This window comes from Trachurus trachurus (genome assembly GCF_905171665.1).
Source record: "Trachurus trachurus genome assembly, chromosome: 3".
NCBI classification, from domain to species: Eukaryota; Metazoa; Chordata; class Actinopteri; order Carangiformes; family Carangidae; genus Trachurus; species Trachurus trachurus.
In genome coordinates, this window is record NC_139893.1 from 10,112,876 (window position 1) to 10,128,828 (window position 15,953).

Below are 15,953 nucleotides of genomic sequence, written 5' to 3' on the forward strand. Positions count from 1 at the left end.
CTTTAATCTATTTGAAATTGTATATTTTGTTAATGATGGTCCATCTGCAGAGGGATTATAATTAAGAATAATAATAATAGAGCCTCACCTGAGTTTATCAGCCACAAAGATGACTCGGCGCTCCAGCAGCAGCGAGGCAAAGACTCGGATCACCTGTCGTACGCTGAGACACCTGAACAGACTCTCAAAGTCCACATGCTCCAGTCTGGAGTCGGTGGGCCGCCTCAGCTCGATGACCTGAACGTGCACAACAAAAATGTGACTTTTGAGTCATCACAGCCTCTGGATCTTATTAACCAAGAGGATTATATTTCACACAGATGCATTTAAATCATTTGGAACAATTATTTGGGCACAATTGAAGTGTTTTCTGCTTCGTCAGCAGCTCTAACCTCATTTCCTGCACCAGGCAGGAAGGTCTTCACTTTGATAATCTTCCCTGGTGCAGGGAAGGGCGACTCCATTAGGCTCCTCATGAAGGGATAGACCAGGGCCGCTGAGACGCCTCTCCGTCTCTCCACCTCATCCAGGATCTTAACCAGGAAGGAAAGTGCAGAGTTTCCTTGATATATTTCAACTTGTTTAAACATCAACACAACATAAATCTCACTGTGAATATGCTAATATGAAAGGAGCCTTGGGTTTTTATCTAAGCTGTATAAAGAGCCAAGGAAGGCAAAAAAAAAGAAAAGAAAAAAAAAGTGCACAGTCATCGAGGTTATTGACCATGGCGGCAATTAATGGAAATATACTGTTATGTGTTTGACTACTGGGACTCTGTATTCTTTTTCTGTTTTGAAAAATAGCAATTGAATGTCTTTCCATGCCTGTGTGATTGGAAAATTCCACCCAGTGTGCCTGTCGGCCTGCTGCCGTCCAAGCTGCCTCCTGTCTGCAGAGCTGATTTGAGACTCTCTCGTCATATGATATCACCTCTCTCGCTCTCGCTCTCTTCATCTCTCTGTCTCTCTGTCTGTGTCTGTGTCTCTCACACACACAGCTCCTACTGAAATCAAACACTGCCGTCCTCTCCCATTTACCAGGAAAGCACTTATCAAGAATCAATATGTATTTTATCTGTATTTAATGTTATCATCTCAGGTTTGTGGCTGTACTGTTGACTTCTGAGGTTTTCTCTTGCACTTTTTCAAACTCATACGGTCATAAAATATCACAAGACTAAACAAGACAGAGAGTTTTGCGTTTAATTTGTTTACAAGTCAAAAGAAAAACCACCTATAGCGTATTATTATTTCATCTACAGGGCACACACAGTTATTATGCTTTCACTCAACATCCGAATTGACATTTCAGATTTTTTCATTTCAGGTCCTTCATATTTCAAACTTTCGTGCAGCCTTTGATCACAGCTTGTTGGCAGACTGAAAGACCTCACAAGGCTCCCATTATTAAACCATGAATACAGGACATACAGCGAGCGTGCACACTGTCTTTGAACTCGCCCGGGCTTTTTATTTTTTTTTTTTCATATTGTCATATAGCAGCAACTTTGTTTCCACAGTCTGGTTTCAGTCACTTTGAATTAATAAAGAAATCAGATAAGGCTGAAAAAGTCAAACAGAGTGACAGATCTGCTTCACGTTAAGACAGTGAGACAAAAGTGAAGGAAACATTTACTCAGGAAATCAGATGGTTAAAGGGATAGTTCACCCAAAATTCAAATTTCACTCATTATCTACTCACCCTCATGTCAACTAAGAGCTGTGAGAGTTTTCAGAGTCCTCCGTTCCTTCTCTGAGTTACGGGGGGGTCTGCGCAGCAGTATTTGTCCATATAATGGTTGTGAATGGACACCAGAGCTCTTCGTCCAAAAAGACACACCAAAAAACATCCAAATACCTCCATACTGCTCGTCTGTAATGTCCCTCTTGTATTGAAGCCCCGACATGAGAAATTGTTCCGAAAAAAATTAAATAAGTCTATATTTTAAGCTTGTTTGTAGCGGAAGCTCCCAGTGTCTCAGTTCACTGCTCTGCCTGTGTAAGTGCAAATCTCACGTGATTTGCACTGACCGGCGGAACAATTTCTCATGTCGGGGCTTCAATACAAGAGGGACATTACAGACGAGCAGTATGGAGGTATTTGGATGTTTTTTGGTGTGTCTTTTTGGACGAAGAGCTCTGGTGTCCATTCACAACCATTATATGGACAAATACTGCTGCACGGACCCCCCCGTAACTCAGAGAAGGAACGGAGGACTCTGAAAATTCTCACAGCTCTTAGTTGACATGAGGGTGAGTAGATAATGAGTGAAATTTGAATTTTGGGTGAACTATCCCTTTAAATAGAAACATACTGGAATAAGGTTCAGCATTGAAGAGGCGTTCACTGCTGAAAGTCATTTACTTCAGCTGTGAGACGGGTTAACCACAGCTACAACACCACACTGGCTGGCTGTAGCTGTCTATCTGCATGTGTGTGTGTGTGTGTCTGTGTGTGTGGTTTGAGGACAGGACTGAACTCACCGTGGAGAACAAGTCAAAACAGCCCAGCCTGCTGATGATGCAGTACACCTCTGGAAGGCGAGGTCCTTTCCCAGTCGGCTGTGAGGGAGAAACCACAGAGAGTCATTGGACACTGGTGTTAATAGACCTGATGAAGAGATATTGTCTGCACATTCACAGGTGTTTTGAAAACATACCATAAATGCCCTTAAAGGGGCAGTACAGCATTTTAGCGTTGCACTCAACAAGAGACAGATTGGAAAAGAAATGGTCAAAATTAGAGCTGCAGATGCCAAAATGTGAACAGAACTTGTATTATAAGTATTTTAAACTATTTACCACACTTTCTTTCTTTCTCTTCTCTTGGATATGTTTGCCTTTGTTACTGTTTTAGTGTATGTTATGTACTGCGTATGTATGTATTGCATGTACAGGGCAGCTGTTACAACTCCCTTGCCCAAGACAAATTTCCCCTTGTGGGACAAATAAAGTTCATTTGATTTGATTCGAAGTCAATTCCCCAAATCAGTGCTATTTTCTGCAATGCAAGTAAATATTAACATTTGTTAGACTGTCCATGTCTTTATCTTTCAAATATTATACCCCTATCCGTAACAACAACAACCTCTAAGAAAATGCAGTCTCCATGTTAAAGTTACAGTTCCTCAGGCTTTACTAAGCGATCATACATTTCTTTTCACAGGCTGAATAATACTCTAAATTTAATTTATCTGAGACTCAACTATAAAAAGGGTCTGACTGTGATAATATCATATATGGTAGATGAGTTGTTTAAATACTGACGGTGAAGTACTGCATCTAGTCTGTCATCTGAGGTGAAAGTCTTTCATGTGGGTACCGACTTCCTAAACACAGGTGGTTTATCTGCTCCCGCTGATCGTATCTACTTTCCTCTATACTCTCATGCACCATTATGTGCTTCCAGACACCAGGCGCACAGACACTCAAAACACACAGACACAAATGAACACAGGCTCTCAAGAAACGCCAATCCACTTGTCCATATTAGGTATACAATTTTCTCCTCTTGTTTCTCCTCCGCTTTTCCAAATGGATGATTAAATCAACTATGTGGTGCTTGATTCAAGTCCTCAGGAATGCGTGGTTACTGCCAACTGCTGGACAGACAGCAGGGAGGAAACAAAGTTACTGCAGGAGAGCAGCTCACCTCTTCCTCTGCCTTCATTAAAATCTGCCTCTATCAAGATGAATCTCAGATCAACAGAGCAGATGAAGCATGAGAGCAGCAGAGCGGAACAAAAAGAAAGATGTCCAGCTGTAACCCAGCACATACATACATACACATACACACACACAGGGAGTGAAGACGCTCCTAGTAAACCTTTGAGAACATACACACTGTAGTACTGTAAACATACTGTGAAATGCCAAGTGACAAAACAAAATCACCACCGCTCACTGATCCCACTCAGTTACGCTCTCCACCCGCGAGCTAAATGGGAAACTCAACAAAAAAAAAACTTCAAAGCACTCTCCGGCCTCATTATGAAGAGGAAATGCTCCACAATGACAAAGTTTGGATTTTTCATGGTTTCTCTTTGTCTTTGCCTCTCCTGAGAAACTCTTGTTAAATTGAATGAGTCAATCATAGCTTTCATTTTCAATTATCCTTGTATTATATTCTCCTCCACTTTATGGCGATTATGAAATATTTGCTGAATCAGCCCTGCCTGAGTAGTGTGTGGTTATTTCTCTGTAAGATACATTTATGTCAATTCATATTCAAGAGATTTACACATTGAACATCAAACCACTCAAGTGCATTTTTGTAGTGACTAAAATTCTAGCAATGTGGTGTGAATGTTTGCTATTCCAGATGTTTCTGTTACTACTGCTAACCAAAGGTATTTCCTGGGAAAACTTGAACAACAACAAGAGGATGGGAGGTCCCTGGACTATGATGCTGATTAGCTTCCATAATAATCAGTCTGTGGATGTTATACATGCCAGTTTTAACCAAAAGAAATTATATATCTATCTATATATATATACTTTTAAAACCATAAGTAAAGTAAAACCAACCTCCCTCTTTTTTTTTGTCTATATGATCTGTTTCCTGCTGCCACAGTGGATGGTCATGCTCCACAGGAAAACAGTATCACATGTTCACACAAAAAGCTCAGTCACAACAAACAGGGCTCAGCAGGGTGTGAACAGGGAGCAGAGGACTGAGAGTTAACCAGTGGCTTACCAGCAGGCGTCTGCAGTACCCGAACCTCCTGCTGCCATCCTCTCCCGTCAGCATGAAGGAGAAAGTCTCACTGTGTTTAAAAAAAACAAAAAAAACAAATGTGTACACATGAAAATTGACGTAATTGATTTTTATCCTACATACTTGAAAGATGATCAAAAAAGATAATCTGTGTTAATGTTTTTTTTAAACTACAGTTCACAGTTAATGTTCCCTGTAAAACTTAATTTACATGTCTGTCAACAGCCGACACTGTGTAATGTGATGACGCAAAGTTCAAAGCAGAGTCAACTAGCTCTACTCATCATGAGAAACACACAACTCAGACAAAGTGCTCTGTGGTTTTGGAAACAGAAGTCGGAGAAAACAACCTCAATGACGTGTTGCATTATGGGAAGAGCAGCCAGTTTATTCTGATTCATTACTAAAACTAAAGTAAATAATAAGACTAAAAGTAAATAATATCTTGGTCTCTGCTGCTTTGATTTGACTGAGATGTTTTTGAAACAGGTTTAAAAGTTATGCACGGTCATACCTGTTGTACTCAGAGACAGGGCTCCAGTCTTTTGCATCTGGGAAACAGAACTGAGGAATGGCTTTGAGCCTCTGCTCTGCCTCCCTCATCTGCTTGGTGGGCCTCTCTAGCTGTGAGAGGAGGAGGGAAGAGGCATCGCAGTCAGCTTCTTGTCTTTCAGTGTGAGTCTGACCACTAAATGACCAGGCTATCATTTCTCCCGTACAAGGTTCAACCTTTGCCCCCTCCAGTATTCATTAACAAGTCCCTCCTCTGGCCCGCTGAGATCTACTTTTCCCAGGGGGCACGTCTGCTGAACCAAAACTTAAATAACAATAAATAAAAACACTTCCCTGCCACACAAATAGATTCTGGTCATTTTTTTTTAACAATAAACAGGCGCCCAGGGCTCCACAGGCTTTAATCTTAATTGACAGTACAACTTTTTATTGTGCACATTCTAGACAATAAAGTGTAAAAAGCCAATTGCAACGCTAAACATCCTATTTAATGTAACATTATTTCCAGCATCCACAATTGTGCAGGAAAAAGCTCACAGTGGGAAAACGCTAGAGAGCCTATAATACGTAATTAGCTCTCGTTCTAATCCTGTGGCATTAACATTTACATCTTCCAGACTGTTTAATTATGACTTAACTGGATTACATTTGCTTGTGGAGACTGAAAATCAACAGTTCATCTCTATCCTAATCTCCAGTTGTCCACACAATGTTAATTATGTCAAATACGTTTTAAAAGCTGCCATCATTGCTGCTGTTGTCCACATGGCTTTTGGTTATTTGCTTAATTGTATATTTTTCTACCATCCACAGTCACCTGGACAGGATAAGACAGCAGAGCAAGTGTTTTTAAAATCAGTTTCTCCTCATAATAATGTGGCTCTGAGTCAGTATGTGTGGAGCGATTTCTAATTCTTGAGTTAAAACACCTAAAACAACTGGTGAGGTCTGTGCATGTATTTTAGTTACTGTCAATTTTTCCTCCCTGTGAAAATAATTCAGTCGCTGAGGATTCTTGTTATGTCAGGTGTAAGACGTGAAAGAGCAGCTGCAACAGGATTCAGGTTTGACTTTCATGCTTTTTACCTTGGGGAACTGGTAGGTGACCTCTGGGGAATAGGAGTTTTTGCTGGGCTTCTTCTTTAGTGAAACAACCACAAAATACTCAAAGAGCTCTCTCTCCTGCCACTCAATGAGCTGCAGCTCCAGTGTGCGGTAGCTGGGGGCCCGGCGAAGGATGGACTGTAGTTTCAGCAACCTCTGGGTGTGAGCTGAGGAGACAAGTGAGCATTGTAACATATCATCATGATGTTAAATAAAATAAAATACACTCCAGTGTGTAAATCTAGATCTCATGGGGAATTACCCATCAGCCAATTGGGGGAATGCGCAGATTGGTGTAATTCATTTTTACTGACGCCACTAAAGCGTCCAAAACAGAGAGAAAACATCACTAAATCTCATTAGTGTTCGCTCCTGTCACGAAATCTGGACATGATAAATGCTGTGTGGTCTCCTGATAATCTGTGCATATGGCAAATTACAATTCTGTGGTCTGTCCGGTCCACCCAGGTCACACTGTTGCATCCAAAAACTGGAAAGGCTGTTGCAAAAAGCGCTGAGAAAAACAACTCTGAGAGACCAAATAAATTCAAAGCTGGAAGAAGAAGAAGAAGCGTAAGCACCTCACCCCATATGAACGCTCACCTTTGAACCTGTCATCGGAGTCGCTCTCACTCTCGCTGTTGTCATCTGGGGGCAGACATGACACAGACAAGAAGGTTTGCTACGGTCAAAGGTTCAGTTCCACAAATGTGTTTACGTCAGGGGTATATAGTGAGAACTCTATGTGGGTGGCTAAGACACAAATATTTACTCACTTATCTGGCCAGTGGATAAAGGGAACACACAGAGCCCTTACCCCTCAAAGAAGCAGTCTCAACATTGGACATGGACAGCTTCTTCAGCCTCTTCTTCCCACGTTTAGTGCAGTAAATGGAGTTGATCCTCTGGACCAGCTGTGAGCAGACAAGGGGAAATTCTTTGTTCTCTCTGGGAATCTAAAGTTTGGCTTTTCTTATATCCTAAATATAGAAGAAGTAGGGGGTATACCTGGCCAAAAGTAACAGTGTAAAACAATGTAGATGTGCTTTAAGGGTAAAATTGAAAAGCTTCAAAGAGACTTCTTGAGAAAAGGCTCCACGAGGGCTGAAACCCACGCAGTAATTACATGCATCAAGGCAATGTGTTTTAAAAACATCTTTTCCAAACTGAGGAATTAGCGGTGATTCAGAGCTGCTCGGACGGTGACTGTGAAACCTAAGCAGATCTGTGAAGCAGGAAAGTACAAGAGAACACAGCCAGAGAGCTCTGCTAGGACTTAGCGTAGGTGTTTGAGTAGGATCTAGCCGTGTGTATACCTTGGGGATCCTCCAGTGCCTGTGTGAGGCGAGGGTATCGCTGGTGCTACAAAGGCTATCGTCCAGCAGGCCACAAGGTGAAGGTGATACACCCCTCTGAGGGAGAAGCAGCATTTCATCGTGGCTGTAGCGTTTGGACAACTGGGACAACCGGTGGCTCTTCCTGTCGCTCTGACCAGTCAGACGTAGGGACTGGCTGCTGGGTTTGGAAGGCAACTAGTCGGAGGAAATAGAAATATGGAAGCTTTAGTGCCTTTTATTCATTTAGAGTTAATTAGATTATATTAGAAAGTCTGGATTATCCTGGAGAGGAAATTAGATTAGTAGGAAAACACAACCCAGTCAGCACTGTTTATTTGTAAGGTTTTATGAATCATTATCAAGATATTTTCCTTTTAAGTTATAATCATAAAGATTTTCATTCAGTAGTTTTTACCGTTAACGGTGGGGGCCACTATTCTCACAGGAAACAATGAATGCATGAACCTCAACTTTACTATTTCTAATTTCATGTCATTAATATCAGCCTCACTGTTAACTGTTCACTCTCAAACAGAACTGAACATGAAAAGGGTTAAAGCTGTTCAACAAGGGGACTTCTATTGTGAAGCAGTCACTGGAAACACAATGTATTTGTTCCAGAGGTTAGTGCTGACAGCGACAGCTCATGAAAAATCTATCAACAAAAGGGGAATAATGGAAATAGAAGAGGCAGCAGAGGACCTGTTGTGCAGAAACCCGTTATAATTTATGATTATGATGAAACAAAACAGATTTGTTTGGATACAGCAGACACAGACGCTGCACCAGGAGCATTAAACCACACTTGTTGCTACCACCAGTAATGATGGAAGTCCTCTCTTTGTTTAGTGAGACAAGCGCTTGAGCATTGAAGAGAGGAAGCTAAATCTGCAGACGGGCCTTTCTGTGAAACATCACCAGGTCTAAACACATCAGACTGTTTCCTGGAGTGCCGCAAATGAGGTGTGAGTTTCTTGAAAAGATCTTGTCCAGTATTTAGCACTGACACACACTGAGGGGGATTCACAATAGCCAGAAAACACATCTACTACAAGAAAAAAACACATCAGGGCTGCTGATCCCTGCTGATCCATGTGTTACCTGAGGTGGAGAGTTCAGCTTCCTGTCCATGTTGCTCCAAGATCTGTTGCTGTCCAACAGGCACGACTTCCGACCCAAACTCTTCCGTTTCAGGTCAACATCCTCATACGGGTTCTCCTTCTCTGTAGGGATGAAGGGAAAGGTTCAATGCAGTTCAGATAAAACGTTGGCCAACAACTGTCCGTGAACAGATGCTGCTTTCCGACACAAGGCAGACGAGGCTGTGGGGTCAAAAAGGGTAAAAAAGACGGCAGTAAAGGGTGTCAGGGGCACGAGAGGGCCTCCCTATGGTTAGTCTGAGAAGAGATGAGTCATGAAAGGTAAGTCAAAGGTCACTCCCAGCTGGCTCAAGTGGACTCCCTTTTTTCAAAACAGTTACTGTTGGCACCGGGCCCCGCAGGCCCCATGGGCCCAGCTGAGACTTCTGGACACAACACTGCTGATGAGTCACTGTCCAGGCATGCAAACTGTCTGCTGTAAGAGATGGAGCAGAGGCTCATCTTCTTAAGACTCTCGAGTCTGGTAATAAAATTGTTCAAATAACCCAATTATTTTATTTTTTATCAATTTTCTAGTGAAACACTTAAGTATATATGTGGGAATGTGCATATAGCAGGAGCAATTAGGTTTAAAAACCATAGTTCATGCTCAGACCAGGGTTCAAATTTTCAATTCATTGTCGTTAATTAAAAAAAAAAAATTCTTTATTCCAAGAAGTTTTAATAACCACAGACAGACACTGCTCTGCCTCAGTCAATGATCGCAAAAAAGGAAAGACAAGGAACGTTACACTGCACTGCTCTCACTGATGTCACCTGGCGGAGGGCCAACTTCAATAAAGCGAAAACTTGTGTAACACCACAGTCCATGTCTATTCAGACATGTGCTCTGAGAATAGTTTTTTGGCAGGGTCTGAAAAAGGTTGTGAGAAAGTGAAGAAACCACAGTGAAGAACAAAAACAGAGCCAGATGGCGTCGAAATGCATGAGGGGAACTTTTGAAAGAAAGAAAAGCAGCGTTATCTGTCAGCACAGAAGGAAAGAACAAAAGTCTATTTGGTAGCTGGGTTCCTTCTTCTTGAGTGCTTCAGTGGAAAACTCGATGAACTCCGCTTCTCAAACAGCGAGTGAGTATTTTAAAAACATTGAAGATTAACCTACAAGCAGGGCTTTGTTCTATTATCTATTTTAAGGTTAATTATTGAACCTGTCTGGGGTAAATACACACACATCCGTGCACACACACGCAGCTGACATACACTGCCGGGGACCTTTCGAGCGTCATGTTGTGTCACGCAGTAAATTAGCTTACTGGAGTGATTTTCTGTGCATCATTAAAACCGAGGAGCAGAATAAGAGGGCTTAGTCTCACCCCATGTAGCCCTGCTACCCCATTAAACTGAAGCAATACTGTAATGAGAGCCTGCTGAGAAAATGATATGTCTATATAGCTTCTTACGTACTGGAGGGTACTAATCTACTCCTCTGATTACTAACATCCAGACCTCGCTCTAACACACCCCCAGACACAGAGCATTACACAGGGAGGGGACACACCTCGGCTGCACACTGTGATTGTACATTTTCGGTGTACACAATGGACTCTGTGGGCAGGGCGAGGCACTGAACAAACTATACCAACAGTGTCAGTATATCAGCTTATCTGTAAAGTGGACAAGCCTCTGTGGAGTGGCACCGCTCAACCACTCAAAACACAGGTTGCAGTTTTGGAAGAACATCTGGCAGCATCACAAAACCACACAGTGTGTCAGTCATGAATCTAGTCTGCTTGTGACTACACTGGGGAAATTACACAGCATTGTATCGAGAAGAAAAAAAAAACAGTCATAGGTCCAACTGTGTGTTATGTAGCCGAGGTGTTGTTTGATAAAGTTTGAATCACTCATTACATACACCAGTCCCCTAGATTAGTTCCCAGAGCAGACAGCACCTGTGCAAACGAAGACAGTAAATGTAACACACTCTGGAGCCGGATGATGCAGACAGCTGAATCATAGCACTAGTTTGTGCACGGGGAGTGATTCATCTGTCTGTGTGTACAGATCATTTACTGGCACTCCATCAGTCCCATTTAAAAGCAATTACAACAATTGCTTGATATCGCAATCTTCCACGCAACTGTAGTAACACACACACACGTACGTCACAAACGACCTGCACTCTCAAGTCAAACGTCTTAACATCAAGTGCAGGTGCCAGAAGTTAAAGAGTGAGCGTCCTCCTCTTCAAAAACTGTCCAAGCTGAGGAAGCCAAGTTGTCCTCTCGACATTCAGGAACTATGTGGAGCTCTCAGTGTTAGATGCTTGTTAAAAAATAAGGGCACACAGGGACCAAAACATGGCTTATTTCCTGCTGCTGTGGCTGCTCCTCAAGTGGATCATCTGACCTGTAAAACCACTGCATAGTAGTAGTGGTGGTGGTGGAAACTGCTCTCCTCCATTACTGAAGGACTTCAGCTGGAAAGCTTTTGTTTTGAAATAGCTGGAGCGATTTCAAACTCACTCAGAGACAATGTTTTTGTCGGAGAACAAACAGAGATTGGCAAAAAGTGCGTCTCCGACTTGAGAACTCCACGTTCATGGTGCTGGATGAACAATGGAGGCTTTGTTGGGATTCACATGAAAATCAGTCATGCCCTGACGCTCCCTCTGAGAATACTGCACATCCTCAGCTTCAACAACAACAAAAAAAAAGAAGCTCATGAGCAAACTGATCACTGATTCAAGAACAACATAGCTACTTGAAATTCAATCCTTGTTGCAGATATAAAAATCAGTCCTTATTTGGTCATCGCTGAGCATTTGTCATGAAAACTATGTGCGAGTGTGAAAACTGGAGAGACTGCATCTGAAATCCAAGCTTCATCATGAGACTATACTCACACTGACACACATTTCCACCACATTAAGTATGCACTGGGGGAGCTGGCAACTGGACTGTGCAGAAGGCCTGGGGTCATTTGCTAGTGGAAAGGAATTTGGCTCCACACCATGTGCAGATTTCATACACACATTATCTCAGAGAAGAACGGGGCTGGGCCCGTTTTACAGTGAGAAACATAACGTGTCACGAAGAAGGGTTGCAACATGGGAGGATGACCAAATCAGTATTTAGCAATAAAATGAAGCTCTTCCTTGCCATGGGTTTAGTCAGAGGGGGCTAATATTGATAACAATACCTGCACCCTACACCTCAGCATGAGGCAGATAGATGCTGGAGGTACTCCCACTTACATTCTTATTACAATAGGCCATGCTGCACAGGGGCTTTCATTTTCACAACATCTGAACTGACAGTAACAACATCATGGTCACATCACATTAAGTCTTATCTTGAAAGTTCCTAGCACAAACCAACACACATGTCAATACTGTTAATTTATAATAAACAAGTCATGACATGCGCAAAGAGCTGGAGTAAAATGCAAAATCCTCCCACTGAAAACTCTACACACAGCGCTGCAGTTTCACCTACTGCACCAAGAATGCAATATCAGTACTCAAGATCATAAACTACCAATGCCTTAATTTCAACAAATGTTCAAAATTACAGGATTTCCCAGGTATGAGTCAGTACTTATTTTCGTTATTGATAATTTTCTTGATTCACTGATTGTTTGTTTTGTACATAAAAGGTCAGAAAATGGTCAAAAACGTTGAAATACAGTTTCCCAAAGCCAAAGTAAATACAAAAATACAAAAAATATTATGTTCAATATCATAGAAAACTAGAATATATTCACCTTAAAGATGCTTTTTTGTCTTTTTTTTTTTACCCCAAAAAGTGACTAATGATTAATAAATTTACAAATACATTTTCCTGTTTCAAAGCCATTGAGCCGATGTGCTTACCTACTATGTCCTCATAGGCATTTTCCACTAAAGTGCTTTTGGAACTGGGTCGAGTCCGTGTGTCTGTGGTCAGTGTGCCATTCTCTGCTGGTGAGGACGGATATGAAGATGGTAGACTCGCAGCATCCTCCGACTCACATGACTCCCTGGGAGAAAAAAAACAACAACAACAGAAGGAGTCAAAAAAGACCAAGATGCAGAAAAACTGTTGCATAAATCCACGGAGACCATTTTAAAGAGAAGGAATAAGCAAGATTCAATTCAGTGTCTGCCTCAAAGAGGACAGATAAGAGCGGACTGAAAAAATCCAGATGCTTTTAAAAATAGCCCAGACAGACAGTTTTACTCCTAACAGTCTCCACTTGCCATCTGGAAACAGAGAAAGGTTCAACAGGTGGTGAAGATACTTTTAGTGGATATAAACACACGTCCAAACCCACTGTCTTATCCCTCAAAGCCTTAAATCAGAAGTACTAATTATTGAATAAAGAAATAAAAAAGAGAGACACATCATGATCAAAATGGGCTCAAATCACAAGGAAATTCCTGATAAGTCACAAGTAAACATGCAGATATCTTACTATTTCCGTGTTCTTTGTACAATGAAAGGCAAACATCACATGTCAAGGCAGCGCTGGAAGAACTTGAGCTACATTAGTGCAGGGATCTACAGTCATGTCGCGCCATCGACAGCTTGTGGCTTTTAAACTTGGTCTGAAATTGCTAGAGCCACAGGAATGTTAAACACAGAGTCCGAGGGAAGATTGTTTAAGGATTTCATCCCCATTTCACATAGGGGCAATCTGGGGAGGCCCCACCCTCACACAAAAAAACACAGGACATCTGATTGTGAGAGCCTCAATTCAGAAATAAAGAAAAAATAAACTACACTAACCAGAGTATTGTCAGTTATACGCAGCAAGGTATAAGTGAACTTCTTCTCAAGGAAGTAAAAACTCAAGATTTGTGTGGGTTTAAATTATAAGATCTCTTTATAGACCATCATGGATCTCTGGGAGGAAGCTGTGTAACGTTTCAAATAGTCTGCACAATACATCAGTTATTTTTAGTGCGAGTTGCTTTTATGTTCAATATCCTGTATGCACTGACCTCATGACACCCTATGACGCACTTTACCTGAGGTGGAAAGTATTAATAACCTTCAACGGTGTTTAAACTAAAAGACAAATGAGAATAGATCAGAGCAGTTACTGATCACTGATCAGTGACTTGTTAAACTACAACACTAACAAAGCAAACACGTCTGTCTGTGATGCAGCTTCCTCCCAAGCCCTTCAGACATGGTTGGCTGTTTTTTTGCAAAACAAAAATGGCTCAAAGGCATCTTAATTATTTCATAGCACCAAATAGTTGTGCATCAAAGTATTTCTCTCCTGATACAGTCATTTTAATGTAAGGTAACACAAAACATGAAAAACTGAGTTGGTGCAAATACAGATTCTGTGTATGTTACCCCTAAAAGCAAGGCTGTACAGAAACAGTTGGTTATGTATTGCTCACAGCAGCAGTATATACAACATAGCAGTATATACAGCAGTAGTGCATACAAGAGAAATGACACAAATCTGCAAGACTGTGGGAAACAAACTGATACAGCCCACTACGCTTGAGCCATTGTGTATTTACATGTCAGTTACAGGACAGACACAAACACACTGATGTCCTCACCTGTCCTGGATTTTCATGGGGGCGCTCCCCTTGGTCTTTGGCGCTCGTGTCATGCCGGGTGCAGGCGTGGAGGGCAGAGGCGGGGGAGACTCGGAGCCTCTGTTTGGAGGTAGTCCATTGGATGGTGAAACGCCCTTTTGGTCCTGTTTGGCGTCGTACTCAAAAGTGCGTTTGGGTTTCGGTAAGGGGTTTACCGGTGTGCCGACAGAGCTCTGCTGACCGGGCGGTTCTGGACTCTCGGACCGGGCTGAGCTCACACTAAATCTTTGTCTGAGTTTGGAGAGCTTATCAGGCATCGGAGCAGCATCTGGCTCAGTGGCCACCGAGCAAATGCTGCTGCGCTTACTGGTGCATGTACTGTCCAAGTCGTCGCCTATCACAAAAGACTTTTGTCTCGTCTTGTCCGGAGCGTAGCAGTTACTCAGATAACGTGGAGGTGGTGCGTTCGGACTGTCCTTCAGGGCTTGTTCTATCTTTTGTATCCTGTTGAGGACTGCTGATGTCTCCTTGCGAGCAGACAGGGAACGTACAAAGGGTCCCGAGGACTCTGTCTTGCTTATCCTTTTCTGGAAGCGACCTAGGCCGTCTTTGTCCGAAACCCCTTCCTCTTCCTCCGTCTCTGTGTAGGAGCATTCGGAGAAAGCTGTGCTCATCCTGCGAACCCCCTTAAAGTCAAAAGTCTTCTCGCTACAGGGAGAAGAGAGCAGGCTCGGGCAGCCCTCGCTGCCCCCGACTCGCTCTCCCCCTCTTTTATCCAGACACAAGCTCATCCTAGGCAGAGCGACCCGTCTGCATTCCCATTCTGAGATCTTTTTGCGGATGGTGGCGGGGGGGACACCGGCTACCGACCGGGTGAGGGAGAGGGTGCGCTTGTGGCCTTGGTTAGAGGACGGTCCCAGTGAGAGTGTGCTCCAGCTCAGCGGCCTACCGTTAAGTCCATCTCCCGCAGAGAGATCTCCTTGTGTGTCCTGCTCCTGACCTTCCTGACAGCACTTGGTCTGAGTGGGGGGCTTATAGATGGAGAGCCTGTTGTCCAGGCAGCTGATGCTCTTTGACTTGGTGAGGCAGCCTCGGGGCTCGGGGTCAGCTGCGAGAGAGGCACCGCTGCACAGGCTGGCTGTCTTGCCGTTCCAGCCAGCACGTACCAGGAACCTGCCGTCGGTGCGGACGTACCTACTCTGCTTCCCAGAGTTCTCGCTGTCTCCGAGGAGCGGCTGCTGGCTCTGCGCCTGGCTGGCAGAGAGGACAGGACACGGTGATGTAGACCGGCACCTGAAGGAAGACAGAGAAAGAAAAAGGTGTGAACATTAACTGTAAGTACACACATTTTCTCTGGAAACAAAACAACAGTTCAGGCTATGAATACAAGAGGTGGATAATAAGAGTTGTCAACGAATCCACTCAGCCCCACAGCATGAAAAGTAACAAAGCTCAATGTGGAACAGATGGGTGAAAACTTTAGAGAATCAGCTGAAAGTTTTGACTTCTCTTCCAAGATCAAAGGCCGAATGAAAACCTGAGCCACTTATTTAAAAGACCACAGGAAAGTATTCTGTCTTTGGCAGCATGGGATTAAAATAAAGGCCAAAGGAAATACAGGCTACATTAAAATGCCACT

General features: G+C 42.9%; 1 protein-coding gene across 3 annotated transcripts in view; it reads right to left on the minus strand.

The window, feature by feature from the left end:
• The window catches only part of dennd2b (DENN domain containing 2B), a 47,039-nt gene that overhangs the window by 12,640 nt on the left and 18,446 nt on the right, over positions 1 to 15,953 (minus strand). For all 3 annotated transcript variants that reach the window (XM_084000089.1, XM_084000087.1, XM_084000088.1), the window contains exons 3-14: positions 14,336 to 15,607; positions 12,647 to 12,792; positions 8,775 to 8,896; positions 7,653 to 7,868; positions 7,154 to 7,250; positions 6,940 to 6,984; positions 6,319 to 6,503; positions 5,234 to 5,343; positions 4,699 to 4,768; positions 2,487 to 2,564; positions 393 to 533; positions 89 to 237 (exon numbers count right to left, since the gene is read on the minus strand). In XM_084000089.1, the coding sequence (XP_083856215.1) occupies positions 89 to 237; positions 393 to 533; positions 2,487 to 2,564; positions 4,699 to 4,768; positions 5,234 to 5,343; positions 6,319 to 6,503; positions 6,940 to 6,984; positions 7,154 to 7,250; positions 7,653 to 7,868; positions 8,775 to 8,896; positions 12,647 to 12,792; positions 14,336 to 15,607 (2,631 nt within the window). The remainder of the gene's footprint in view (positions 1 to 88; positions 238 to 392; positions 534 to 2,486; positions 2,565 to 4,698; positions 4,769 to 5,233; positions 5,344 to 6,318; positions 6,504 to 6,939; positions 6,985 to 7,153; positions 7,251 to 7,652; positions 7,869 to 8,774; positions 8,897 to 12,646; positions 12,793 to 14,335; positions 15,608 to 15,953) is intronic.